Below are 27,092 nucleotides of genomic sequence, written 5' to 3' on the forward strand. Positions count from 1 at the left end.
GAGACAACTGGTCGTTCCACTAAGCCAGGAGGTTCTCAGGGACTAAGGGGACACACCAATAGGAACCAGCCCAAGACAGTTCCCATTAGCTAAATCTGGGGGAACTTGAGCCCCCAAAACATAATGACTGTAATTAACGGAAACATATCCGATTGTAGACTCCGCGTGCCCACAATAATACTCAAAAAAAAGAAAAGCAAAATTCAAAGCAATGAAACCTTACTTACCACCAACGAAGGTCACTTCTTTATTAAAGACAAAGAACTAAGTAAGATCCCTGCCTTTTCAATAGGTTTTTTTGTGCTTCAAAAACACCAGGACCTCAAACGCTCTTCTTTGCAGAAGGAGGCCCACGAATAAATGTGCAAGAGATGATACAATTAGGACACCACCATCCTGCAACCCTTAATGAAGTCACTGTTTCAGGCAAACTAAACAAAATGAAACTTGAACCTCGCTGTGCAGCAAAGGAGCACCATAACCACGGCGGACGCTACAACCATTGGGTGAGAGTGGGTGGGGGACCAGATGTCCACGCAGAACCCCAGCATTAACCCACAGACCACTTGCACCATAAAGGGAAAAATGTGGCCCTACAATACAGATAACTGTCACCTCCTTCACCCAGGAACCAAACCTACCATGAGGAACAGCAGGACACTCAGACATGACTTACCTCCTGGTGTGATGCAACCAAAGAGAGACACATAGCACCAACCGTGAACTATTCCTGCCTCCAATGCTGGCCTCTGCTCATCAGTCCCTGAGAACTAACTGCCAGGTTAGTTAGGGAAATGGGGGGCGGGGAACAAATTAATGACACCACAAGGAAACAATCAGATGAATCTGGAACCTGGGGCATTGTACAATCAAGGCCTCTCCAGCAAGTTAGTGGCAGTAAAAAAAAAGCGGGGGGGGGGGGGGGGGGGGGGAGGCGGGTAGAAGGCTCCAGATGCAAGCAGACTTAACAGACACAATGAACAAATGAAATGCACGGCCCCTGATTAAATCCTGATTTGACAAAAACTGTTACCAAAGACATTCTGAAGACAATTAGGGAAATTTGAATTTGAACTTGGCATTGGATGATACCAGCCCTCTTCATTTAATCAGAGGATATTGTGGGTTATGTCCAAGATCATATTAAAAAAAAAAAAAAAAAAAACCTATGCTGAATTATTTACGGAGAAGATAGAATAGGAGAGACGAAGCGGGGGGGCCCGGGGGCCAAAAGGTTAAGTGCTGAATCTAGCTGGGACATGGGTTCGTCTCACTTTTCTTTAACATCTTTCATAGTAATTTTTTTTTACATAAAAGTCCCTTAAAAAGACCAAGTATGTCATGACTTTCATAAATACCCAAAAGACCACAGTGGGGTCCGGTTGCCAATTCCAATCAACTAGAAACGATGCTGTTGGACTAAACCCAAAGCTGCCTGGGCTGCAGACAGGAAACCGCTCTGTGATTGATGAGTGATGTCTGCCACGGATATGGGTTGAGAGAGCGGAGTCTTGCGTGCTGCCTATTGGCCACCCTTGCTCTGAATCATAGTCCTACCGTGCAATCTTCCACGCAAGAGCACAGGACACAAAGGGAATGGGAAGATCTTCCTGAGATTGAAAAAGTGAATACGTTTTGTTCAGACTGAGCTGGAATGCAGGTGCCTAGACTTCAGTTATCCCAGGATAAGAACCCTGCATTCTAAAAACCCTCTTCTGCATGTGATCGTATGCCCTCCTTCTGTTTCGACTCACTCTGCAAGTAACGTTTCTCTTAACAACACTCGTGCTGGAGGAAGCAGCAGCCGAGGCTCCCAGCTGGAGAGGTGGACAGAAGCTGGCGAGATGCCCCCACAGCTAAGCCACAGCCCTGTGATCACTGTCCTCTTTCCCCCACCACTGTGGGGTTGGGCCTTGTCAGAGCTCGGGAGGAAATCATAACTGAGCAAAGCTGCCGGGTGGCGGCAGCACCAGCTGACAACGTCCCAGAAAGATCACACCCACTGGTTGTGCCACAACTGTCATTACAAGCTTGTCCTAAGATGTTCCAACAGAGGGATGATGCCTGGGAGTTCAGGCTACTGAACCGCAGAGAAGCCTCAGACAGAGCATGATGCCAGTGACCCCCAGCAGGAAGCAGCGTGCCCACGGGTCCTGCCCTGAAAGCATGTGGCCACCGGGGAGCTGGGGGTGCCGACCATCTTGCCCAGAGCAAAGCCAGACCCCCTGTAGGCCCAGGCCTACAGACAAGGCTGTCTGGACCCCACGATGTCCCCCAGGCTCCAAGCAGAATGCAGGGAGCCTTCTGAGCGGACAGCCCTCATCAAACAGACTCAGTGTTTATTTGGCGGAGACAATGGCTTCCAGATGTTAGCAGGACTGGGGGCCTGCGAGCCAGTGTTGCAGTGGGGCTCATCTCTCTGTCACCAATAGGGAAGGAATGGGAGAATCTGGCGCTGCTGCCCTGGCCAGATGGCTGCCGCTCAGCCGTTCACGGCAGATAAATCATCCCTGGGGCTCCTCCCCGGACACTTGACAGCCTGGGCGGCCGAGGAAGCAGAGAGGAGAGGCCGGGGGGCCTAGAGGGCCTCAGAACCACAGAACAGAGAGCTGGGGCCTGACTGCGGGGCCTGGGGCAGGAAGCTCGGTGGGCAGGGATGGGGAGACAGCACCGGCCCCTGCCAGCAGCTCACCGCTGGGCACTCAGGTCCTGAGAACCTGTTCTGAGAGAGCCCTTACTCTTCAGGGGGCTTTGCGGGCACCGGGCATGCATTCTGGGCACCAAAGCAGGGGGCTAGAGTCACAGCCATCACCAGCTCTTACCACGGGCTTCCCAGTGCCTGCCGGGCACCCCCATCTCACAGGCAGGGGCTCTCTTAACCCACTGTGCCAAGGAGGAAATGGAGGCCCAGAGAGGTTAAGTACTATGTTCAAGGTCACCCTGTAGGCAAGTGGCAGGGCCAGGGTCTGCAGCTGGCATGGGGCCCTAACCCTCCACCACGCTGCCTCTTCCCGGAAGAGTCCAGGATGAAGTCATCTCCGGGGCCTGTGCCTCCTGATCTGTTAATTGGAACCACCTGGTTGGACGTCCCCCCCTCCCCCATCCTCCACACTTACTGTCTTAGAAGGTGGTTCACCTTTCCCCTGGTTGATGCACAGAATCTGGGCGATTTGGCACATTTGTATGGGCTGGTGCTGGACAGGGGAAGGGTCCGGGCTCCCAGAACGGACTTTCCAGGACCAGGGAAGGCTGCAGAATGGAGGTATGCCTAGCAATTCTGGCCCACTCTGCTGGGGCTGGTGACAGTATCGAGCGGGTTCTAAGCTGGGGGGAGGCTGTGCCTGGGCCAGGGTGGGTCATGGAGCTAGCTAAGCCTTGACCAGAAATGCACACCTCAAGGGGCAAAGGTGCCCACCTCCCCTGTCCATTGAAAGATGGCAAAAGCTCCAAATTACCCCCACCAGGGGGAAGGGACCTTTGCCTTGCTTTAATTACCCTAGAACCCCACAGGGCCAGCGCCCCAACTGGAAAAAAGTCCAAACTCAATAACACTGAGACCTAACCTTGACAGACTCTGTCTCCATGCCCAGCGCCTGGACCCAAGTTAGCCAGTAACAGGTGCACAGTAAGCAGGAAATGAAGGCAAGAGAGAATGCAGAATGTGTCCCTCCGGCCACACTGGACATACTGTGAAAAGGTAAAGGACTAACTACACACGCACAGTTTGGAAACTTCCGCAGCTTCTGTTCTGAGGAGTCATTCTCTCAGCTGGAGCCCCCGGCGTGGGCAAAGGCACTGTTCCCTCTCCTTGGGGAGGTCTCAGGGGGGGACGACCACAGCCCTGGCTGCTGCGGCCAATTTCTCAGGCTTTCTGAATGTCTGGGAACATCTGGAGTGACACAGCTCTGTGTCCAGGAAGGGGAAGGATCCAGGCCCCTACCCAGCGGCAGCCAATCCTGGCCACTGGAGGTCTCATCAAGTGAGACACACACTGCCAAGTCAGGCTCCCACAAGCAGAAGGCTGGACACCGTGGCCAGGAGCCAGTGGACTCGCCCCCACTTTCCCTCCCTCAAGAGAGAGGACAGGGGAGCCCAGCCCCACACCTGGGCTAGCTGTCTCCCTCTGACCTGCCCAGCTGCCCTGCTGTCTGAATTGCCCCTGATGTTTAGAACCCAGCTCCCGCCCAAATAGGTCTCCCCCAGCAACAAGGACTGAGCCATCCATCCACTCTGAAAGGCCTCCCACCCTGGCTCGGGCGGCTCAGGGCCAGAGTAGGCTGACGTGCCAAAAACCAAAGTCTCATGTGTCGCAGAGAACCATAAACGCCATCTGTCAACGGGGAGTTACGGCGCGCTAATCTAAACACGGCCCTGGAGACCGTTCTCTTCAGGCCATAAATATATAACACAGAAAAACCCTCCCCTGGAGGCTGCGGCAGGGCTGGCTGGGGCCGGGGCCCGCCTCCCGGACACGGCCTCTCTTGCTTTCCTTTTCCCAGGGCCTCAGGCACAAGGGACCCCATATCTGTCCATTTACCCGCTATTACTGAGCGCCTGCACTGTGCCGGAGGCCACAGGAGGTCCTGGGGATACAGCAGCAAAGAGAACCTGTAATAGGTGCCTGGCTCTCAGGGAGCTCACAGCCTAACGGCATTCAGTGATGCCAGGCTTAGAAAACCAGTTATGTGAAGCAGTACTGGGAGCTGGGAGAGGGTATGGAAGAAGACTTCATTTTGATGGGAAATCAAGAAAGTTCTGCCAGGGAGAAAGCATTTCAGCTAAGAATGGGGAAATGAGGAGCCCATGATGGTGTAGGAAAAACAAGTGGCATGAGCAAAGGCCCTGGGGTAGAAAGACATGGGACACTGAAGAGCGAGCGGAGGCCAGTGGGGTAGCAGCTGTGAGCAAGGGGGAGAACACAGGCCATGGGGTCAGAGAAGGCTCTGGACCTTCTCCAGCGGACAGCCGGGAGAGACCCTTTGGTCAGATCTGCTTTAGAAAGATCCAGTGTACAAGAGACGGCTCGTAGAGGCTCAGAGAAGTCCACTGAGAGCATCACTTCCCAACTCTGCTCAGTGACTTCAGGATGGCAGCTTGAAATCAGTCAGAGTAGGAGGACTTATACCACGGAAATGGGCATTCTTGTTCTATTCAGGGAGGTGGTTGTGGACATTCACCAGCGTGTCCCTGGAAGGATCCCTCCAGCTCCTGGGAGGGAACGGACGTGCCGGGAGAGGGAAAGCAGAGTGAGCGCTGAGTGGCCAGTGGGGCCTGGAGTGGGGTAAGGCCAGGCACCTGGTCTTAGAACAGGACAAAGATGCAGACACCTGATCAGCACCGAGCTGAATGATTCCAGATCACTGACGTCTGCCTCAGGACACAGGGCCAAGCAAGCCCCTGACAGCTAGGTCCCGCAGCAGGATCTCCTGGCCCAGCAACAGAGCCTGACTCAGACAGCCCCTGCGCCCCACCCATTCCTCTATCCACCCCTGGGTTCCCTGACTCCAGGGAGAAGCTCACCCCCCTACCCACCCTCTGGCAAACTTTGCTAGGTCCATCCCCAGGCTGCACCATCCAGGGGACCCAGCGTGCTTCCTCAAGCTCCAGGCTCTTTACCTGCAAAACTGGTAAGTCTGTGGCACCCGCCTTTGGGGTGGGCAGCAGGTAGAAGGGTCTGGAGAGACGACGTCGTACAGCCCTGAGTACAGCGCTCGCTGCGCTGGCCACAGGGTGAGACACAGCGCTGCCCATCAATGGCAGCGACCCAACCACCAGGCACAGGTGCCCAGAGACGCAGGAGGGCCAGGGCAGGCTCACCTCGGTCACCTGCTGCTTGTCCAGGTGGAACACCTGCCCGGAGCTGGTGGCAGCGATCTCTTCGTAAGCCAGATAGCCGGGATGAGTGCGGTCGCCGCAGTCCCCCGTCAGCACAAAGACCACCTGGAAGACAGACGAGAAGCCTGGCTCCGGGCTCCCCTGGCCACCTGCTTCGGGCGCGTGTGGCAAGGCCGGGACGAGGGAGGGGGACCCGGGGGAGCCCTTGCCTCTCTCTGGGCTCGGGTGATGCATCTGTAGAATGGGAATGATGGGAGTATCCGCCCCATGGGGACCAGGGCTAAGGCAGGTCAAGGGCGTAGCACGGGACCAGGACCACTTCAGGTGTCCCATAACCGGGAGCCGTTAGGAAATCTCCAACAAGGCAGGAAATGGAAATCGGCTGCTCCGCGCAGCCCCTGGGGGCCACGATGTTAGAAGAACCTTGGAGAACGCAGTTTGCTCCTGATGGGAGACCAGAGACCAGAGAAGCTGTCCCGTCTCTTGAGACCTTCACCCAAGGAGGTCTCACGGTTGGGTGGCCCTTCCCCTGTCCCCACGCACGTCCCTCCCCCAGCCCTGGCTGTGTAAGCCAGAAGCAAAGCCCCAGCAGGCCGTCAGGCCCCGAGGCAGCAGGCAGAAGGGCGCCGCACACCCCAAAGACAGGAGCGGAGTCGACGCCAGGAGGAAGATGGATTGCACAGGCTCTGACGGAGCGAGCGGCGTGGTCTTTATCAAGAATGAGCCTCGCCAGGCGGCAGGAGCTCCGGCCGGCCGGGGGCCCAGAGCATGAGAACACACTTGGACTTCACCAGACCAGCTCGGACTTGAGGGCCCGCGGCTGCACTGGTGGGGACCCTGGAGGGGAAGCAGCCGCCCTCCACCTGGCCGGTGGGGGCTTGGGCTGCCTGCACCGGGGACCCCGGCTTCTTCAGCACTCCTGAGGGTCCCCACGCGTGCGCCCCCAAGGTCAGCCTACTCACCTGTGACTGTTTAAGCTGTAAGAGCCGCAGGAGCTCCTCCTTCTTGTGGTAGTCCTTGGCACGGGCATCCGAGAAGACGTAGATGAAGGAGCCGGGGTTGGCCACCTCCACGGCCGCCTTGATGGCCCCCACACTCATCTCGGGGCAGTCACCGCCCCCCTGCAGGGCAGGGGTATGTCAGGGGCTGGCCCACCCACGGACGTCTCTGACACCGACGGGTGGGCGAGGGGTGTTTAGACAAGTAGCACCTTCCCCTTACCCACCCATGCAAGAGAGGCACGGTCCCTCCCGTGGGGTCAGCACATGATTATTTAATTATCACCGTGAGGAGTGATACGAGCTGGGGAGGGGGGCTGGGAGCCCCAGGACATCTGACAGGTGCCCCCAAACAGCCACGTGTTAGCCAAGGATGGGAGAACAAGGTGCTGGGGGTGCGGGGGCAGCCAGGAGAAGGAGCGGTGGGCATGGGGCAGAGCAAAGCATTCAAAACCGCCTCCCCAAATCCTCTTTGTAGCCGGCCCTGGAATCAGTCCCAAACCAGCACATGCTTCCCCGCTCCCCGACCACGGACAGGAGCTCTGCTCTGCAGGAAGGGAGTGTGCCCTGCCTCACGGGCTTTGCCCAGCCAGTGCCAGCAACACCGTTGGCATGTGGGCACTTTTCAGTAATGCTCCCTCCTGGCTTCAGCCCTCCAGCCCATCAGCACTTCCTGTCCCCTATGTGCCAGGCCCTGTTCTGGGCCCCACAGGACCTGGCGGTGGGTTAGCCAGCCTTCAGGAAGGTGCTGCCCTCGCCGGGCAAAGGTGTTCAAGGTGGCAAAGAAGCCCAGGTGGTTTGAGGGGATGGAGTGAGACCTCTCACTCACCTCATACCTCCTCCTTCTGCTGCTTTGTCCAGTCACTAAATAATAAGCACCTACTATGGGCAGGGCCCAGGGACTCCCAGAGGGCCTTGGGTCACTGAATAAAGGAAGGAACCCCAAGAAGTACAGGATCTCCAGCATCCCCAAACTGGGGTGCAGGCCAGAGGCAGTGTTAGGAGGCAGGCATGACCGTGGCGGGAAGCCACCATCTTGGGCCCTGGGTGGGGCAAAGACCTTGGCCTCAGGCTGGGACTGGAAAGGAGCAGGCAGCAAGCGGCGGGGCGGGGCGGCCCACCTGCACGTAGAGTTCTCTCAGCTCTCTCTGAAACACCTCTGGGTCGGCCGTGAGGGTCACTGGGCCAATATCTGCGGGAAAAGAGAGAGAGGCCCAGGCTGGCTTGTATTCCCAGACGCACCACCTCCATGGGATGGGGAAGCAGTCACAAGATGGAAAAGAAGGTGAAACCTTGGGCCCCAGAGACACCCCTCCCAACCAAAGGGGGAGCAGTAAGGGGACAGTTTCCAGGTCTTCCAGGACGCTCAGCCGCCTGCCCTGCCCCAAGTCAGGCCCAGAGCTCCAGAGCACAGAGATGAGACAGAGAGCAAACACCCAGTTCCTCCTCGAAACCACAGCTCTCAGTCTTTCCTGAACATGGCTGCCCTAGGAACCTCCCCTCTACCACCCTACCCAACCCACCATCCGTGGGAAAGGAATTCTGGAAAGACAAAGAGAGAACTGTCCAACACCAGACTGATCAATGAGAGGAAATCTTCTAGAAACTCCATCCGCGTATTAGCTCATTTAAAAAGAGCAGAGCTAAATTGCGAAGGTTGACTACACCCAATGTAGGCGACGATGGGCGGCAACAGGAACTTCCGACCGCTGCTCGTGGGAATGTAAAATGGTTCGACCACTTTGGAAGACACACAGGACTTTCTAAAACCCTAAGCATATGCATACCATGAGACTCAGTCATTTCACTCCTAGGTATTTACCCAAGAGAAATGAAAACATCTGTCCACACCAAGACTTGAACTCAAACGTTCAGAGCGGCTGCGTTCATAACAGCCCAGAACGGGACACCAGCCAAATGTCCCTCAACCAAGGAAAGATAAACAAACCGTGGTTTCTTCGTGTAATCAAATTCTGCTCGAAAAGAAAGCAGAAGAGCTACCAATGCAGGCAGCCACACAGATGCATCTCACAGACATCCCGTCGCACGAAAGAAGCCAGACGCAGAAGAGTGCACGTTTATATGGTTCCATTTATAGAAGCTCTGGAACAGGCAGGATTAATCTAAGGTAAAAAGAATCAGAACAGAGGTTGTCTGGAGGCTGGGGAGCTACAAAGCGACTGTCAGGGGAGTCAGAAATGTTCTATAGTGTGATAGGAGTGTGGGTTCCACAGGCCTATGGGTTCCCCCAAAGCACAAAGCAAAGATTTGTGCATTTCAATGTATGTAAATTTCAATCCCTAAAGCCAGCCCAACAGAGAACACTCATGTTGAGCGGGGGTGGAGACGGGAGGAGGGTATAGACGAACAAGAACAGCAGAACAGGTTTGATGTTTGGTGATGGGGATGTGCGGATTCACTACACTCCTCTGCAGACTTTGTATATATTTGAAATGTTCCCTGAGAAAAAGATTTTTTGTTTTAATAGCTGTAACTGAGAGCCACAGCCAGCATAAGACAAGGCTTCCAAGGCACTGAAAACAGGGGCAAGGATCCCAACTCCCCTTGAGGATGTGTGCACGAAGGGGGTTTTACAAGTTTTATGGACGTCAAATTTCCTAGGAAAATAGTTCATCTGCGTCCTTGATGAACTCTAGCAATGGACTGCTTTTAGTTCAAGAATTCTAAATTCTAGTTACCCTAAAACAGTTCCCATCCTCATCGACTCGTCAACTTGACCTTGGTCCTTCTTAGGGAAGGACTCCCATGAAATTACCCGGCATTCATCCACAATTCTCAAGGACAGTGTGGACACCAGCTCTTCTGTCCAGCACTTTAGGAACCAATAGTCCCATGGGAGCCCTTGATTCTGCGTTCTGAATTTATCGTTCATCGTGCCCAACACCCCTCCCTCAGCTGCTCCGGCGTTTACCAAGCCTTCCCTTCCCCCCATGGCCTCCCACTCTCTGAACTCTGCAGCCACGGATGCAGCCAAACCCTCAGCCTTTGCTGACAGATCTGATTGGAATCCTGACTCCATCCTTTAGCCACGAGGCATCTCAGACCTTACTTCACCGTCCCCAGGCTCAGTTTCCCCATCTGAAAACGAGGCATAGAACAACACCATCTCTCCTAGCTGAGGAAGCAGCTATGAGAACAGAGTGGGGTCAGGGAGACACAGACCCCGCATGCATCCCATGTACACAGTGAAGTCTCTGCAAACACAGCCACATGGCTGCCTGTGTCCCAGTGTGAGGTCCTCAAACTCCAATTAGATGGAGAAAAGCAAAAATTTTATTCAACATTGGTTCTTTCTTGACTACACGATAATACATGTTCAATGTAAAAAAAAAAAAAAAAAAAAAAGGACACTAATGATACTGACATTTACTAAGATGATACTGACATTTACTAAGCACTTACTAAGTCCCTGTGCCAAGATGCTTCCCCAGCACTAGCTTGCTCCCGAGCACTTGCTTGCTGAGTTCTTGCTGGCGTCCAGTCAGCATCACCCACATTTTACAGAGAACATGGAAGCCTAGAGAGGCCGAGTACCTCCCCAAAGACACACAGCCAGTAAGTGGCAGGGCTGGGATGAGCCTAGGTCTGTACAACTCCAGAAACCGAGCTCTTGAGAACCACTCCCTATGAACCATACATAGAAATTCCTGACACACAGAAAGAGAAGGGAATTCTACCAACCAGAGACAGTCATTCCGATTTTTACACATAACCTTCAACACTTTCGTGCATATTTGTAAGCCTGTCTCTTACACATATGCATACCATTTTATGTAGAATTTCTACTGAAGGGGCACCTGGGTGGCTCAATGGGTTAAAGCCACTGCCTTCAGCTCGGGTCATGGTCTTGGTTCTGGGATCGAGCCCCGTGTTGGGCTCTTTGCTTAGCGAGGAGCCTGATTCTCTCTCTCTCTCTCTGCCTGCCTTTCTGCCTACTGGTGATCTCTCTCTGTCAAAAAAATAAATAAAATCTTAAAAAAAAAAAAAGAAGAATTTCTACGGAAGTATCAATAACATACTATTTTTCACCTGATTCTTTTCACAGAACAACATATGTTGAGCAACTTTCCAAGAGACCAAATGCTCAAGTTCAAGATCATTTTTAATGGCTACAAAGTATTTCCTTTGTAGGAATGACTAAGAGTGGCCGTGCTCCGTCTCACGTTGCTTGTTTCCAGGTTTTATAAGAAGCAATGATACCAAGAACACCTCTAGATCCAGAACATTTACACACCAGCACAGCTGAGGCCTTGGCACATACTCCCATGAGCACAATTACTGGGTCACAGGCGAGGACGTTTGAAAAGACTCTGGAAGCAAGTCCAGTAACCTCATAACTGTCCTCCCCTTCTCCAGACGAGCCAGCCACTCATCCGTCCATCTGCCAATGCTAGGGAAGATGGCCTGCACCCAGTTTTGCTCACAAGGAGAATGGACACCGACGGCTCATTGTCTGTAACCCAGGGCAGCCCGCCGGGAGCCCAGCTCTGACTCTGGCTGGCCCTGCCCTCCCCCATCATGGTCTAGTGACCTCAGCTCCCCTCAGTTCCCAACGCTGGACCAGGGCCCCAGCAACCACGTTCTCTCCCATTTGCAGCAACAGGAGAACAATAAAGTCGGTGACGTCAGTTATCACAAATCAAGCGGCGGTTGGAGAGGCGGCCCTTTATTTTCCAATCTCTGCTCTTCCTCCCTGGGGAGCTGAGGACTGCTCTGTTTCGTGAAGGGACAGTAATTGTTCAGGAGAGTGGATTCTGTTCATGTTTCTACCTGGTAGGATAAAATGTGGGGGTCACCTATGTCAATTCCTTCTGTTTTTGTTTCCTTTTAGTTTTTTTTTTTCTTTTAACAATTTTATTGGATTGAGAAACCCAAAGTGGGCGGCCCGGTGGTAGAGGTCAGGAAAGGTGCCAGACCCAGCATCTAGGGTCTAGCTTTCTACCGCCAAGGCTGTTCTAGAAGGGTCCTCACTCTGAGAGAGGAAGATTCTCCTGGGAAGTCACCCACCCTGATTCCCTCACACCCCTCAGCGACGCTCAGTGACATCCTCGTCCAGCCTCCTTATGTCCCAAACACTTGGCCAGCTCATGCTGAAGGCCAGGGACTGTATGGCTAACACACAGACTTGGACCATTTCAGGAGCCAGGGAGGGTCCTCTGAGCTGGAAAGCCCTGGAAAGGATTGTAAGGTTGGCCTTTGTATTCGTTTCCTGTTGCTGCTTTCATCCATTACTACAAACTCAGCATCTTAAAACAACACACACCATTTCTGGAGGTCAGAAGCCCTCAAATCAAGGTATTAGCCGCACGGCTGCATCCCTTTCGGAGACTCTCCGGGAAACTTTGCTTCCTTGATTTTTCCAGCTTTGAGAGGCCGCCCATACTCCTTGGATCGTGGCCGTCGTGCATCTAGAAAGTCTCCAGCAGAGAATCTTCCAGTATCTCTCTCGCTACCCTCTGCTGCTCTGCCGCAACTCCTCGGACTCCAGCTCCCCTGCTCCCTCTTACGAGGTGGCTTGCGATTCCGACGAGCCCATCTGGGTAAGCCACGAAAGTCTCTCCATCTCCAGATTCCTAACTTAACCGCACATGCGGAGCCCCTTCTGCTGTGTCAAGTAACAGATTTACGGGTTCCATGGATCAGGACACGCACATCTTTGGGGGGTCATTTATTCTGCCTCCCTCAGACGCCATCATCCTGTCTCTGGCAAGAATGGACTTGGGAAAAACCAATTCGAACTACAAACCCATGTGCCAAACATAACAAAGTTCAAGATAAAGAGATCCAAAGAGGGCGCCTGGGTGGCTCAGTGGGTTAAAGCCTCTGCCCTACGGCTCAGGTCATGATCTCAGGGTCCTGGGATTGAGCCCCTAGTCGGGCTCTCTGCTCAGCAGGGAGCCTGCTTCCCCCTCTCTCTCTGCCTGCATCTCTGCCTACTTGTGATCTCTCTCTCTCTGTGTCAAATAAATAAATAAAATCTTAAAAAGAGAGAGAGAGAGAGAGAGATCCAAAGACCCCACCCTTTTAAAGTGACAGAACCTGGAAGCCCAAAGAGAAGAGAAGGGAGTCCTTCAAGGTCTGCGGGGAAGATCTGGTGCAAGAGCTACCTGGATATATCATACAGACAGGGACCCCTTCTCTTGTTCACCATTGTAGGTCTTGGGCCAATTTCAGTGCTGGGCACATGGTAAACATTCAGTGAATCCGGTTCCAACGAGTAGCTGAATAAATGGATTTGAACTCCGTATTGTCTGAGCAGCCCCAGGTCAGGACAAAGCTTCATTTATCTTTATAACCTGTCCCAGAACAATGCCAGGCGTAGGACACTCAGCAAGCTCGTGCTGAATGTCAAGCCCACCCAGGCCCCAGTCCCTCTCACTATAACACGCCACTGCCCATCTCCCAGAGAAACAGATATGAAGCGAAGCAAGGAACTGATGTGGTTGTTTGGGACATGCAGAGGAGCTGGCCATATGGAGGAAGGGCTGGCCAGATGGACAAGAGTGTCCATGATTGCTTTAAAGACAAAGGGCAAAGCCCCAGTAAAGACTGAAGGCAAGGGTTTTTTTAAATGCCCACCTCGACTTCTGAGAGTACACACTTATACACACACACACACACACACACATCTGATATTACTTCCTTTTGCTGAATAAATCATCCCCAAGCCAGTTCCAGGCACAGGGTGTTACTGATGACACAGGGCCCCATCACCCTGGCGCAGGACTGGCTTCCAAGATGCAAAGGGTTGGGGATGTATATGGAGGTCTCCTTGCCACCCCTTCTCCCAGCCACCTGCCCATCCACAGCTAGAGACAGCAAGCCAGAGATGGATGCCTTCTTGTAATGACTCAATACTGCTGCATGGCTTCCTCTATCATTCCCAGGACCCACCGCACATCATCACTGACCATCCTGAAACCCCACCAGGACAGATCGCTTTCAGCAGGATGACCATCTCAAGACCCACCTTCCAGCGGGACAGAGTGAGGTGATAGGTCAGGGTAGGAGAGGGAAGGACACCTGACATATCCCCATGAGAGTTTACCCACTGAAAGGGGTCACCTGAGACCCTCCTGATCTCCTTCTTTCACCCAGTCCAGGCAGGGCTGGCTCTGCACAAAAAGCTCTGGTCACCTTACATCTTAGCATGCTGCCCTTCAGGCATGATATTGATGGTGATGATGGTGGTGGTGATGTTGTCACTGATGTTGATAATGATGGTGGTGGTGGTGATGTTGACATTGATGTTGATAGCGGTGGTGGTGATGATGTTGATGGTGGTAGTGATGGTTGTGATATTGACATTGATGTTGATGATGGTGGTAGTGGTGATGTTGATGGTAGTGATGATGGTGTCTGATGCTGACATTGATGCTGATGATGGTGGTAGCAGTGAGTTTGATGGTGGTGAAGGCGGTGATGTTGACACTGATGTTGATGATGGTGGTGGTGGTGATGTTGATGGTGGGGGTGGTGGTGGTGATGTTGACATTGATGTTGATGATGGTGGTGATGATGATGTTGGTGGGGGTGGGGGTGATATTGACATTGACGTTGATGATGGTGGTGGTGGTGATGTTGATGGTGGTGGTGATGGTAGTGATGTTGACATTGATGTTGATGATGGAGGTGATGGTGATGGGGGTGGTGGTGATATTGACATTGATGTTGATGGTGGTGATGTTGACACTGATGATGATTGTGATGGTGGTGATGGTCACAGCAGTTTCTATGCCTTGAACACTTCTTATTTTATAGTCTTGAGCTCACTTCCATTAATTTTTCCCTGTTAAAGCTGAGGATACCAAGGCTTAGAGAGGAGATAATGCCCTTAGTAAAGGTCAAACAGCTATTAAGTATACTTAATGTCTGCCCTGGTTTCCTGGGGACACCATAATAAAATACTATGAACTTGGTGGCTTTATACAATAGAAAGTTCCCTTCTTGCAGTTCTTTTTTTTTTTTTTTTAGTATTTTATTTATTTGACAGAGAGTGACCCAGTGAGAGAGAGAGCACAAGCAGGGGGAATGGGAGAGGGAGAAGCAGGCTTCCTGCCAAGGAGGGAGCCCGATGCAGGGCTGGATCCCAGGACCCCGGGGTCATGACCTGAGCCAAAGGCAGATGGTTAACAAGTGAGCCACCCAGGCACCCCCCAACAGTTCTTGAGACTAGCAGCCCACAGTCAGAGTACTGGCAGAGCTGTGCTCTCTCTGAAGGCAAATACCAGCAACCCTTGGTGTTCCTTGACTTGTAAACACATAAACACTCCAGTTCTGTGCCATTATCACGGGGCCTTCTCCCTGTGCAGGCTCTGTGTCCCCCCTTCTTACCAGGGCACCAGCCATATAGGATGAAGGGTCCACTCTACTCCAGTATGAACTTATCCTAACTAATTACATCCTCAGTGATCCTATTTCCAAATAAGGTCATACTCTGAGCTTAGGGCAAGAATTTCATGAGGACACTACTCAACTTAGAACAATGTCAAGTCCACTTGCTTGGCTCCAAAGCCTGGACACTTTGCCACCAGCTATGCTACCTCCGAAAACCACAGTGGGGATGGAGATGGTATTTTAATAGGATTAACTGTTTTAATACTAAGTAGGCATCAGGTGCATAGAACACTATGCACTTGGCATACATTCACTTAGGGGAAAAAAAAACAAAAAACCAGCAACCAAAGAAGTGGACTGTTTGTTATCCCTATTTCACAGATGAGAATTTGAGGCCCAGGGAGGTGATCTGACCTGCTCCAGGTCTTACAACACGAAGCTGTGGAGGTGGGATTCAAAGCTGGTCTGTCTCACCCCACGTTCAAGAACTCAGCCGCTGTCAAGCTGCAGATACTCAGAAATCGTCCCCTTGTTTCCTAGTCCCTTGTTCTTGTTTCTGGGGGGGGGGAGGGGGTTGGAGAGAGGCTCGTGACCGAAGGTGGGCACTTGCCAAACAGCTGGGCAGACGTGGCGTGCGGTTCCTCTGAGCAGGGCCCGCCGGCAGGCTGCAAAAATCATTAAATCCATGACCTTGGCTCCACTCGTGCCGCCCTTGAGCATCTGAGCCCCAGAAGCCTGGCCCGGAACCATCTCTCCTCCGGCAGATTTTTCCGCTCCACCCAAGGAGGGCGGGGAGCCTCGGGGACGGGGGAGGCTCACGCACAGGCTCACACCCAGCTCCGCACCCAGGTGATGTCCCAGTCCCTTCCCCAGAATCCTGTGCCCCAGTGGAGTCGGTCAAAGCCACAGCCAGGCACCAGAGGTCCAGCCTTAGAAAGACTTCAAATCATGGACCCTTCCCGGGGTCTGCCCTTTCCGCCTCCTCCTGGAAAGCAGGGCTTGAATCCGAGACCATTTCTGGATACGCACCTGCCCCCCTCCTCCAGCCACAGGGCCCCCGGGCAGGGCCCCACAGTCTGCCACCATTGTGGGCAAATGGCGTCCCCTCTCTGGGACACAGTCTTCCCATTTCTAAGGCAGGGACTGGAGAAAATGAAGGCCAGCCGCTAGAATTCCAACAGTTCCTGAGCCGGGGGCTGGGCGAATGCGAGTCCCTTGAAAACACCCACAAAGGACGGACAGGGTGGGGAAGGAAGCCACCGGGCAAGTGGCTCTGTCCAAAGAACGAAAATGATGCCAGAACCTTCTTCCACCTCCTCCTTCATGTCCAGGAGTCCAGAACCCAACGCTCCTGAAAGCCGTCTCAGGAGGGCCCCTTCCCCTGAACACCCAACGGAACCACACCCAGCCCTGAGTGTCACCTCAGCCAGTCTCTGCTGTCTTCAGGGAGAACTTCATATCCACACTCCTGGCAGCCTCTGAGCCATTGTCTCCACTGTTCCAACTGCCTGGAGTGCTCTTCCCCAAGCTGTCCAGCCTCTCCCCTACCCCCTCCTACCCCAGCTCCTCTCCACCTCAGCTCGAACATCACACCTCTATCCCCAGGGCCCCTTTGTACCAAGGACCACACTGTGGCTAATGAACTTGGCTCTTTGCTGTGGGCCAGGCTGGATGGAAGGCAGCAGGGCAAGCTGGCTCTTGCCTGGCCCGTGGTGATCCTTCAAGAACCGCCTATCGAGCAAATAAATGATGGGGGTCGGTCAGGGGTCCCTGGGGACCAGACTAATGCCCCCAGGCCACCCCAGCCCCTTCAGGCAGACCCCTGACGTCCTTACCTTGCCACTCCTCCTCCCAAGGGCATCCCCAACCTGTCTTGCTCTTTGCACCCCTGTCCTGCACAGACTCATGCCTGGAAAGCCCAGGCAGGGACACTGCCCTTGGAGCAGGTGCCATCAATGACAGGGAGGCACCTAATCCAGCTGATAGCTCACAGGCAGCTCAGAACCCCCAACCTCCACAGAGAGAAGCACAGGGGCCACGCCGCAGGGCGGGACTCTCCGCTCGGAGCAAAAACTAATCTGATCTATTTCACGATGAGAGGCTAGTTAACAGCAATGTCGCTCGGGGGTGACCATACACACACACAGCAACCCCAAACACACACACACATCTGCAGCCAGAAGCCGAGCCGCCCCAGCTCACAGGCCACGCTGTGAGCTGGACAATGGCCTGCCTCCATCCTTGCCCCTGACCGCCTAACCCTCCTCTTCCCCGAGCCAAGCCGACGGTGCCCCTGGCCGCCCAGAGAGGATGCTCAAACTCACTAACCATCAGTCACAGGCAAATTAAAATGGGACACCATTTCACACCTAGCAAATTAGCAAAAAAAGGGAAGAATGATGTGCCCGGATGCCAGCGAGGCGTGATATGGGGGAAAAACGCAGTCTTGTCTTCTGCTGGTCGGACGGCAGGATGGTACCGCTTCTCTGGAGGACAGTTTAGTAATCGCTATCAAAATTTAAAATGCTCATGTGCTTTGACAAAGCAACTGCATTTCTGGAAATCTATCATACAGATATGTTGGCAAATGTGTATGTGTTTTGTTGTCAAGAAACTGAAAGCAGGGTGCCTGGGTGGCTCCATCGGTTAAGCCTCTGGTTAAGTCCTGAGATCAAGCCCTGCATTGGGCTCCCTGTTCAGCAGGGAGTCCGCTTCTCCCTCTGCCTCTGCCCCTACTCCTGCTCTCTCTCTCTCTCTCTGTGTCAAATTAATTAATTAATTAATTTTTTTAAAAAAAGTAAGAAAGAAACCAAAAGCAATCTATTTTCCACAATATGGGAATGGCTAGATAAATCAAGATAGGATTAAGATAAATGAAGACCCCTTCTGTCACATCTTATGTGATGCATTACTATTTCCTAATATGGAAAGTTATCTGGTGTATCATGTAGGGAAGGAAAGCAAGTTGCAAAACAGTATGTGTTGAATAATTCCATTTTTTATGTAATAAAAAATTAAGTGTGTATATATATATATATATATATATATATATATATATATGAAAATTACACACACACACACAGACACGATCTGGAAGGATACAAAATATTAAAAGCATTTGTATCCCTTGAGAGTCATACTATTAGAATATTTTACAAGTGTATATCAATTTTATAATTTGGGGCCGGGCTGGCTCAGCCAGTTGGAGCTTGTAGCTCTTGATCTCAGGGTCATGCGTTCGAGCCCCACGTTGGGTGGCAAAGATTACTAAAAAAGTAAATCAATAAACTTAAAACAAACAAACAAACAAAAAAGTCTGCAATTTGGGGAGAAAACTTAAGAATTTAAGCTGTTAACCGAAGGAGCTAACTCAGCCCCGATGCCAACACTTGACAAAGGGCACACAGAGAGAATGTCCCCTACTGATCTGACACGCTCAAACAAAATGCAACATTCCCCAAACAAAACACTGGCCAACGGGATCCAGCTGGATATGAAAGAATCATCCGTGACCGAGCGGGGCTTATACAGGGAATGTGGAAGTCGTTAAAAATGAAGGAATCCCATCAATAGGTCAGCAGGAGAAAGAGCTTACAAATATTTCAACAAAGCCAGAAAGCTACTGGCTAAAATTCAGCACCACTCCCTGTTCGGGATTATTTTTTATTTTGTTCTGGGGTGGTGTTTGGTTTTTTGGTTTTGGGGTTTTTTTTTTTGTTTTGCTTTGTTTTGTTTCTACCCTTAGTAAACTAGGAATGAACGCCCATCTTCATTTCCTTGTTGAAGAAAACCTCAAACCGAGAGCCAACATCACACAGCAGCGCCCGATAAGAAGCAAGGCAAGAGTGATCACAGCCGTCACTTGTGTTTTCGTCACTGTTCTGAAAGTTCTGGCTGACAAATAACACAAGACATTTCAAACAAGTGAAATATATGATTGGAAAAGGGGAGATGATATTATTATCTGGACAGGTTATGGTTGCCGGCCTAGGAAACTCAAGCCATTACCCCCCAAATTAGAAATACTTAAAAAAGAAAAAAAAGGCAAACAAAACTTCAGTAAGAACATTGGGGACAAAATAAATATATGAAAATGAATTGCTTTCCAACATACCAACAATACTCATTTGCAAAAAATGTAATGGAAAAAATTTCCTAATCAAAATAGTAACAAAAAACCAAAATACTTAGAAATGATCTTTAAAAGAAATGGGTGGAACCTATAAGGAAAAAAATTATAAATCTTTACAAAAGGAAATAAATATGCGGACAAAGGAAGAGGCATCCGTCCTAGATGGAAACGACTGAGTTTTTTTAAATGACAGCTCTCCCCAAATTGAGATTTCATACAGTTCCAAGCAAAATCACAGTAGGAATTTTGTGGGGGAAGTTGACTAAGTTTTTCTGTTTGTCATCTGAAGGGATACACGTTTAGGAATATTTTGAAAATAAAGAAGAGGAATCAAAAGATATAAGGGACTGGCCTAAGTCATCCTGCAAATAAAGTCATCTGAAAGACCAGAGGCAAAAGGAGGGACTCTAATTAGTAAAGTTGTTTCCTGTGGGGAAACGAGTTAACAATGCTAAAACCACTTCTCCGCACACTGGACCAGACCATTAAGTAAACCCATGGTTGATGGTGGGTGGTGGGAGCAGGTCTGTCACGGCTGGAGTGGGAGGTCATAGATAAGCAAGAAGAGGAGGCTGAATGATCTCCAGGACAATAAAACCAGAGTTGGAGACATCAGTAGGAACGTCCAGCTTAATACAGACACAGACAGCAACATACAGAAATACTTCTAGATGCAATCAGATACCCAGGTTACCTCTACAGCATCCCTTCCTCACTCTGCCAGCTAAAGGTCTTAAAAGCAGTGACACCCCAGTATATCCAGCACTCAGATCCTACTTCCTAGTCCCATTTTTGCATAAAAGGAGCCAGGGGTTCTTGGATAAATTTCTAGATCTAGGATTAGGGCAGGAAATATACAAGATGAGTCTTGGACATCTTGTAGTGCCGGAAAATAAGACAGTGCTTTAAAATACACACACACACACACACACACACACACACACACACATACAATGGGAGTATGTCAAAGTCTTGCAGAAGCCAACAGAAAGAGCTGCCAATGACCAAAAAACTGAGGAACAAAATAAAGTAGATTGGCTAGTAGTATTGGGTCATAACCCAGAGAACAAAATAAGTATCCACGAGTCTATACTGAGACACAGAAATAACAGAATAGATGGAGAGGAAGAGAAAACTCTCTGATGAAAAATTCCAAACGATTTACGCCAATTCTCTACCCTCAGCAAGGTGGAGCACAATGTCCACTTCTTAAATGTGGGCCGTACATAGTGACTCTTCCAAAGAGGACAGTATAGGGATGCCTGGGTGGCTCAGTTGGTTAAACATCTGCCTTCAGCTCAGGTCATGATCTCCAGCTCCTGGGATCCAGCCTGGGATCAAGTCACGTTCCCTAATCAGCGGGGAGTCTGCTTCTCTCCCTCCCTCTCTGCCCTTCTCCCTGCTCATCCTCTCTCTGTCTCTCCCAAATAAATAAATAAAATCTTAAAAAAAAAAAAAAAAAGCACAAAGAGGACAGTTTAGAAATGGAGAAAGAGAAGAGGAACTTCAGAGTGGAGACAACTGTCAACCTCAGCCATGGGATCAAGGTCAACATCAACCATGACGGTCATACGGAGAGTATGTACCCTTGACAGAACGTAATGAGAATGGCATTGCTCCTCTGTAGTCTTCCTCGCCCATCACCCAGTCTAACTGGAGAAAAACACCGGACAAATTATGACAGAGGGACAAAAACATCTGAGCAATTCTCATCAAAACTGTCCTTGTCATCAAGAGCAAAGTCTGAGAAATGGTCACAACCAAAGGAGCCCAAGGGGATGACAAGGGGACACGGCAACTAAATGTAACATAGGATCCTGGATGGGCTCAAGAAATGGACAAGAAAGGAAAACTGAGGAAATCTGAATAAAGAATGAACAGTAGCTAATAATAACACATCAATATTGGTTGGTTGATTGTGATAAATGTACTACAGTAATTTAAGACATTAGTAAAGGAAAACTAGGTGTTGGGCATATGGGAACTTCTGTACAATCTTCACAGTAAATCTAAAATAGAACTGTGCTACAATTAAAAGTTTATTTAAATAATTTTTTAAGATTTTTAAAATTTTTTTAAAGTCATCTCTATACCCAACGTGGGGCTCAAACTCCCAACCCTGAGATCAAGAGTCACATACCCCACCAACTGGGGCCAGACAGGCGGCCCTAAAAAATTTTTTGACCATGAACTGATGAATGGATAAATATGTGGTACATGTACATATGGGATGGAATATTATGGAACACTGGAATATTATCCAGCCATAGAAAGGAAATCCATAGAAAGGAAATCCTGCCATTTGCAATAGCACGGACGGACCCTGAGGGCATTGCACTATGTGAAATGAGCCAGACAGAGAAAGACAAATACTGTGTCATCTCACTCACATCTGGGATCTAAAAAAGCCAAACTCAGATACAGAGAGTAGAGTGGTGGTCACCAGGGACCGGGGGACAGGAGATGTGGGATAGAGACTCCCAGTTGGAAAGTAAATGCATCCTGGAGATCCAGTGTACCGCTTGGTGATTACAGCTAATACTGTGTCATATACTTGAACGGAGTCAAAGAGCAGGTATTAAATGTTCTCACCCCCAAAAATAAATGGTAATTAAGTAACAAAGAGGTGTTCACTAATCATCTTGCAATATATAAATGTATCAAGGCAACTTGTGCCACACCTTAAACTAACCCAATGTTCTGGGTCGATTACATCTCAGGAAAGCTGGGGGAAAACTAAAAAAGGAAAAAAAAAAAAAAAAGGTAGACCCATTGATTGGTTGATTGATTGATTTAAAGGAAGCTCATGGAGCCCAGCATGGGGCTTGAACTCACAACCCTGAGATCGAGATCTGAGCTGAGATCAAGAGTCAGATGTTTAACCGACTAAGTCAGCAGAAACAATTTTTTAAAGAAAAAAGAATATGAGGAAGAGATTGCCTTATTAATACATATTATAAAACTAAATAATGAATATAATATGTTCTTGGCACAGAGTTGTCATATAACAAAACAGAATGGGAAGCCCAGATAAATTCTCAATAGATAAAGTAATTTGAGATAAAGGCAGGATCCAAATAAATGGAAAAAACAACAACAACAACAAAAAAGAGAACTGTCTGATAAAATGTATCTGAACAATGATCCCATCCTGGAAGAATTACATTAGATTGTTTTTTACACCAAATTTTTTTTTTTTTTTAAATTCAGGTTAAATATTTAAATATAAGGAGAAAACCAATAGAAAAAACTAAAACATGTACCTAACTGATTTGGGGATGGGGGGAAAAAGTCCTTCTAAGCGTGTAGGTGAGGAAATTACAAAGGAAAAAAAAGTCAATAGATTTTGCTACAAAAACATTTAAAATTTCAGACTACCAGGAATAAATAAATAAATAAATAAATAAATAAACTTCAGACCGCTGGGAATTACAAACAATACTAAAAGGCAACAATCAAGAAAAACACTAACCACGTAACAAAAAACAGTTAATAACATCAATATGAAAGTCCTCATACTGACTGATAAGAAAACTACTAAAATCCTAACGGGAAAATAAGTCAAGTCACTGACAATTTGCAAAAGAAGAAATTCACACCAAAAATAAAAATCTAGTGAACATTTGAAAACGCACTAAACCAGGGTGCCTGGGTGGCTCAGTCGCTGGGTGTTTGCCTTTGAGTCAGGTCATGATCCCAGGGTCCTGGGATGGAGCCCCGCCTCGAGCCCCATGTGGGGCTTCACACTCCACAGGATGCCTGCTTCTCCCTCTCCCCCTGGTTGTGTTCCCTCTCTCACTGTATCTCTCTCTGTCAAATAAATAAATAATCTTTTTTTTTAAAAAATGAAGAAAGAAAATGCACTGAACTTCCCTAAAAATTTAAATGTTTTCCGTCTTTTGAATTAGGAGGGAAAAAATGTTTTTTATCTTAAATTCCCGGTGTTGGGGATAGCTGCTCTGAAGCTGTCCCTTGGAAGTTTCTGATAGAAGTTGAAACTCCTCAAACATTTTGGAAAACAAACTGAAGAGTTGCCCAGTGTGTTAAAAATGGCCTAGGAAGCTTCAAGAAGCTTCACCCTGAAGAAAAACCAATCAGAGAGAGAAAGATTTACACATGAGAGTGATTTTTGCAACATCTTAACAATGAAAACCTGAAAATGAGCTGTTTTCAGCCAGAATGAAACCATTGACAAAATGTTCACTTTCTGGTTTGGAAGCATACCACTTTTTTCATTTAAAAACTTTAAGGATATTTCCAAAGCACAGGTCCTGGTTTCTCTCCGAACATTTGCAGTCCAGAGCCACTGACAGTGCCCCACGAAGACTGGTCCTTGGGGTTTAGGATGGGGTTTTCCTTTAAGAAAGCCCTCTTTGCCTACAGCCTTGGGGGCCTCGACAGTCAGCTAAAACCCCCGTTTCTGAAGTTCCTCTTCCATGAAAGGGAATTCCATCGGCTGATTCAAACCTAAGCCACAGTCCAATCCCTGCTCGGAACCCCACAGTGGCAGCTCACGGCCCATAGAAGGAAATCTAAGTGCTCCAAACCCCCAGGCCTGACATCAGAGCCTGGACCAGTCTTGCCTTTCCCACCTCCCCAATTCCCTCCTCCCACACTCCCCCCAGCACCTGTCCGCACGTGTCGGCCACTCCCCAGCAAGCACCAGGCGCTCAGGGAGCCCACCACCCCGCTGCCCTGCCAGCACCAAGCATCCGCCAGGCAGATACTCAAAAGCTGTGTTCGAACCCTGCCCCAACACTGCTTGGTTCTCGGAGAAACTTTGGTCAGCGCCCTCCCTTGCTGATCCGTAGTCAGGAGCTGGTACCGGAGCCAGCATGTGACACATTCTACTCGCCACCTGGCCTGTCCCCAGCGGGATGCCTGCCTCTTACAGGGAAGCCTGCCCCCCTTCACTCTGGGGGCCTCACAAAGGCTGTGCACGCAGAACCCGTTCACTGAACACGGAGGTGCCCCTCGGCACTTGGACCTGGATGGTTTGGGGGACAGGAGGACTGGCGGTTTTGACTCCTAGAGGATGCGGTGAAGGTCAGAGGGTCGCACACCAGCTAGGCATCCGGAGAAGGAAGGAAACGCTGGGGGTGGGAGGCTGGCTTCAAGGAAGCCCACAGTTAGAGGGCACACGTTGGGGGGGGGGGGCAGCCCTCAGGAGCTCCAGCCTGGGCCCTGGGACACTAAATCTGGCTCCAGCAGGCTGCTCTCCTGCCCTGCCACTGCAGCCAAGCATTTTGGAGACAAGTGTGGGTTATAAATCAGAAATGACATCACCCTGGCAGGTGGCTTTGGGTAAGCCCCATCTGAGTCCTGAGCCTCACTTTCTCCATCTGTAAGAGAAAGGGGTGGACTGGTCTCTCAGTTCTTTCAGTGTGGTGTCTTTGGAAACCCAAGAATGATCCAGAAAGGATTGGGGGGATGGAGGGTGACCTGTGTCTGAGCTGAAGCCCCACAACCCCCCCCCAGCTTTGTTGCCCCAACCAGGAGGTAGAAGCTATCCTTTCGTTCCCAAAAATATTTTTCTAGACCTGCCCCCCAGGCTCTGGGCTTTGAGCCGCAGATCCCTACAGAACCCAGAACTCCTGGAAGCAGAAGGGCCTCCGAACCCAGCCTGAGGACTGCACCAGATTAAATCACACCCACGGTTGCCCATTTTGCAAAACTCTGTAATGCTGTTGTGATTAATAAAGGCAGCTTCTTCTAAAAAGGCTTACTATCTCACATAGCCTTGGTTCAATGCGTGTTTTCTCGGCCTGAGGCGCTCTGTAGTACCATTTTGCAAGGAATCTGCCGGGTTTATTTCATGTTCTGGCTTTACTTTTTACATTTTTTACTTTTTGTAAAAAGTAACGCTATTATTCTTGATAGAGAGGCGGCTGGATGGAGAGGCGATAAAGCAGACAGTAAAATATTCATCCCAGGATCTTTTCATCCAAAACTGCTGGCGAAAAAGCCGCCCTGCTCCTCAGAAGGTCGGAGATCGCCGGCAGGACTCGGCAGCTGTTTCCCTGACGCTCCCTCCGCACGGCGGGGGGCTCCCAGGGACCCTTTCAGGGCAGGGGTCGAAACTCAAGCGGCTGCGAGGGGACCAGGCCGTGAGAATCGGGGAGGTGTAGGCCACCTGGACGAGCTGCGGTTTTCCCAGGGGAAACAGCTCAGGGGTAAATCGAGGCAGGGGCGGGTCTCTGCCTGCCTCTGGGGGCTCTTTTGGCCTCTGAAGCCCGTGCAGAGAGCAAATTCTAACAATTCACAAAAAGTAAAAACGCAAACGCTGCACGGCTCCATCACTGCCAAGCCCTGCGCACGAACGTGTCTCAGCGAGCGTGGAGGACAGGTGAGGCTCGGGAAGGTGAGGTCACCTGCCTAAGTCACACAGGTGTGGCGGCCCAGCATCCGACCGCGGTGCCGCCGCTCTGGGTCGCTAGCCCGACTGCGCGTCCCGCTACCCCCGGACGCGCGGGAGAGGGAGAGACAACGAGGTCCCCGGGGCCAGCAAGGGGCGGCTGCCCCAGGTGCGGGGTCCGCGGGCGCGAACGTGTCGAGAAGGCGCCCCCGGCCGGCGGAACAGTGTACCGACGTCCAGGTGTGCCCCGGGCGCGATCGCCGGCGGGGTACCGGTGAGCGCCCCAGGCCAGGGCGCCCGGGGTGGCGGGGTGAGGGGGGACGTGGGGACGCTACCTGGGTCGTGGAAGGGCACCAGCGCGTAGTTGGCGATGGCCTGGCTGCGGCGGCTCAGGCTGCTCTCCAGGATGCGTGAGGCGCCGTCGAGCACCTGCATCAGGTCGTCCCACATGGAGCCGGTGACATCGAAGACGATGGCCAGGGTGGCGTCCCCCGTGGGAAGGGGCAGCGCCGGCCTGGGCTCGCCGACCACCGCCGCCGCCGCCGCGGAGACCGCCATCAGCACCGGCAGGAGCGGCGCCCGGGGCATCGTGCTGAGCTGGGGCGACCGGCGGCGGCCGCAGCGGTGAAGGTGCGCGGGTCGCAGCGAGCGCGACGGTCCCGGACTCCCAGCGGCCGCCCAGCGCGCAGCGGCAGCGCGGCGTCTCGCTCGCTCTTGCGGGACGCGGGCTCGCGGCGGGTCCCCCTGCTGGGAGCCCGGGGCGGGTCCTAGAGCCCACCCCGTTCAGGGTCACGGCCCGCCTCCTCCGCTCCCCCCACCGTGACTCAAATTTTCCCGGCCCCGCGGTTCGCCAGTCCAGACCCGAGGTTAGCGGAGGACGCCGGGCGGACGGCAGCGGGGAGCTGGGGCGGCGGCCAAGGCGGCGAGGGCTGGGGACGCGCGGGACGCCGCGGACACCTGCGCCTCCCGCCGAGGGTGCGCCCCGCTGTGGGGGTGGAAGAGGGAGGGGCGACGCGACGGCCCCTGTCCCGGAGGACTGGCCACAGCGGGCCTTGACTTTTGCCGCTCTCTCCACCCATCCCCCTAAACTGCCCCCAACCCCGACACCCAGAGAGACATTAAAAGGTCTTTTTCTTTCCACAGGGGGTCTGTGCTTCCCAAGTACTGCAATTATTAGGGTCATAACCAAGCACCCTAAGCTAAGCACCCACTACGTGCTAAGCGTGTTTACATAGTTATTATTTCCTCCCGTGCTCGCTGCAACCCTAGAGGGAAAGCACTAACACTAAGCCCATTTTACAGATGGACAAACTGAGGTTCACTTGGCAACAAACTGATGGGAAGTCATTTGCCTAAAGCCACTCAGCTCTCAAGTGGCGGAGACCAGACTGGAAGCCATAGTTAGAGAGATTCC

At 51.3% G+C, this 27,092-nt stretch overlaps 1 protein-coding gene across 2 annotated transcripts in view; it reads right to left on the minus strand.

The window, feature by feature from the left end:
- Positions 1-26,591, minus strand: part of HMCN2 (hemicentin 2) — a 144,508-nt gene extending 117,917 nt beyond the window's left edge. Inside the window, exons 1-4 of one of the 2 annotated variants that reach the window (XM_032308268.1) lie at positions 26,014-26,591; positions 7,955-8,025; positions 6,798-6,956; positions 5,818-5,940 (exon numbers count right to left, since the gene is read on the minus strand). In XM_032308268.1, coding sequence (XP_032164159.1) covers positions 5,818-5,940; positions 6,798-6,956; positions 7,955-8,025; positions 26,014-26,266 — 606 coding nt within the window. In that variant the 5' untranslated portion in view covers positions 26,267-26,591. The remainder of the gene's footprint in view (positions 1-5,817; positions 5,941-6,797; positions 6,957-7,954; positions 8,026-26,013) is intronic. The other variant, XM_032308266.1, reaches the window with a different exon arrangement.
- Between the last annotated feature and the right edge of the window lie 501 nt (positions 26,592-27,092).

This window comes from Mustela erminea, chromosome 12, assembly GCF_009829155.1.
Source record: "Mustela erminea isolate mMusErm1 chromosome 12, mMusErm1.Pri, whole genome shotgun sequence".
NCBI lineage: Eukaryota > Metazoa > Chordata > Mammalia > Carnivora > Mustelidae > Mustela > Mustela erminea.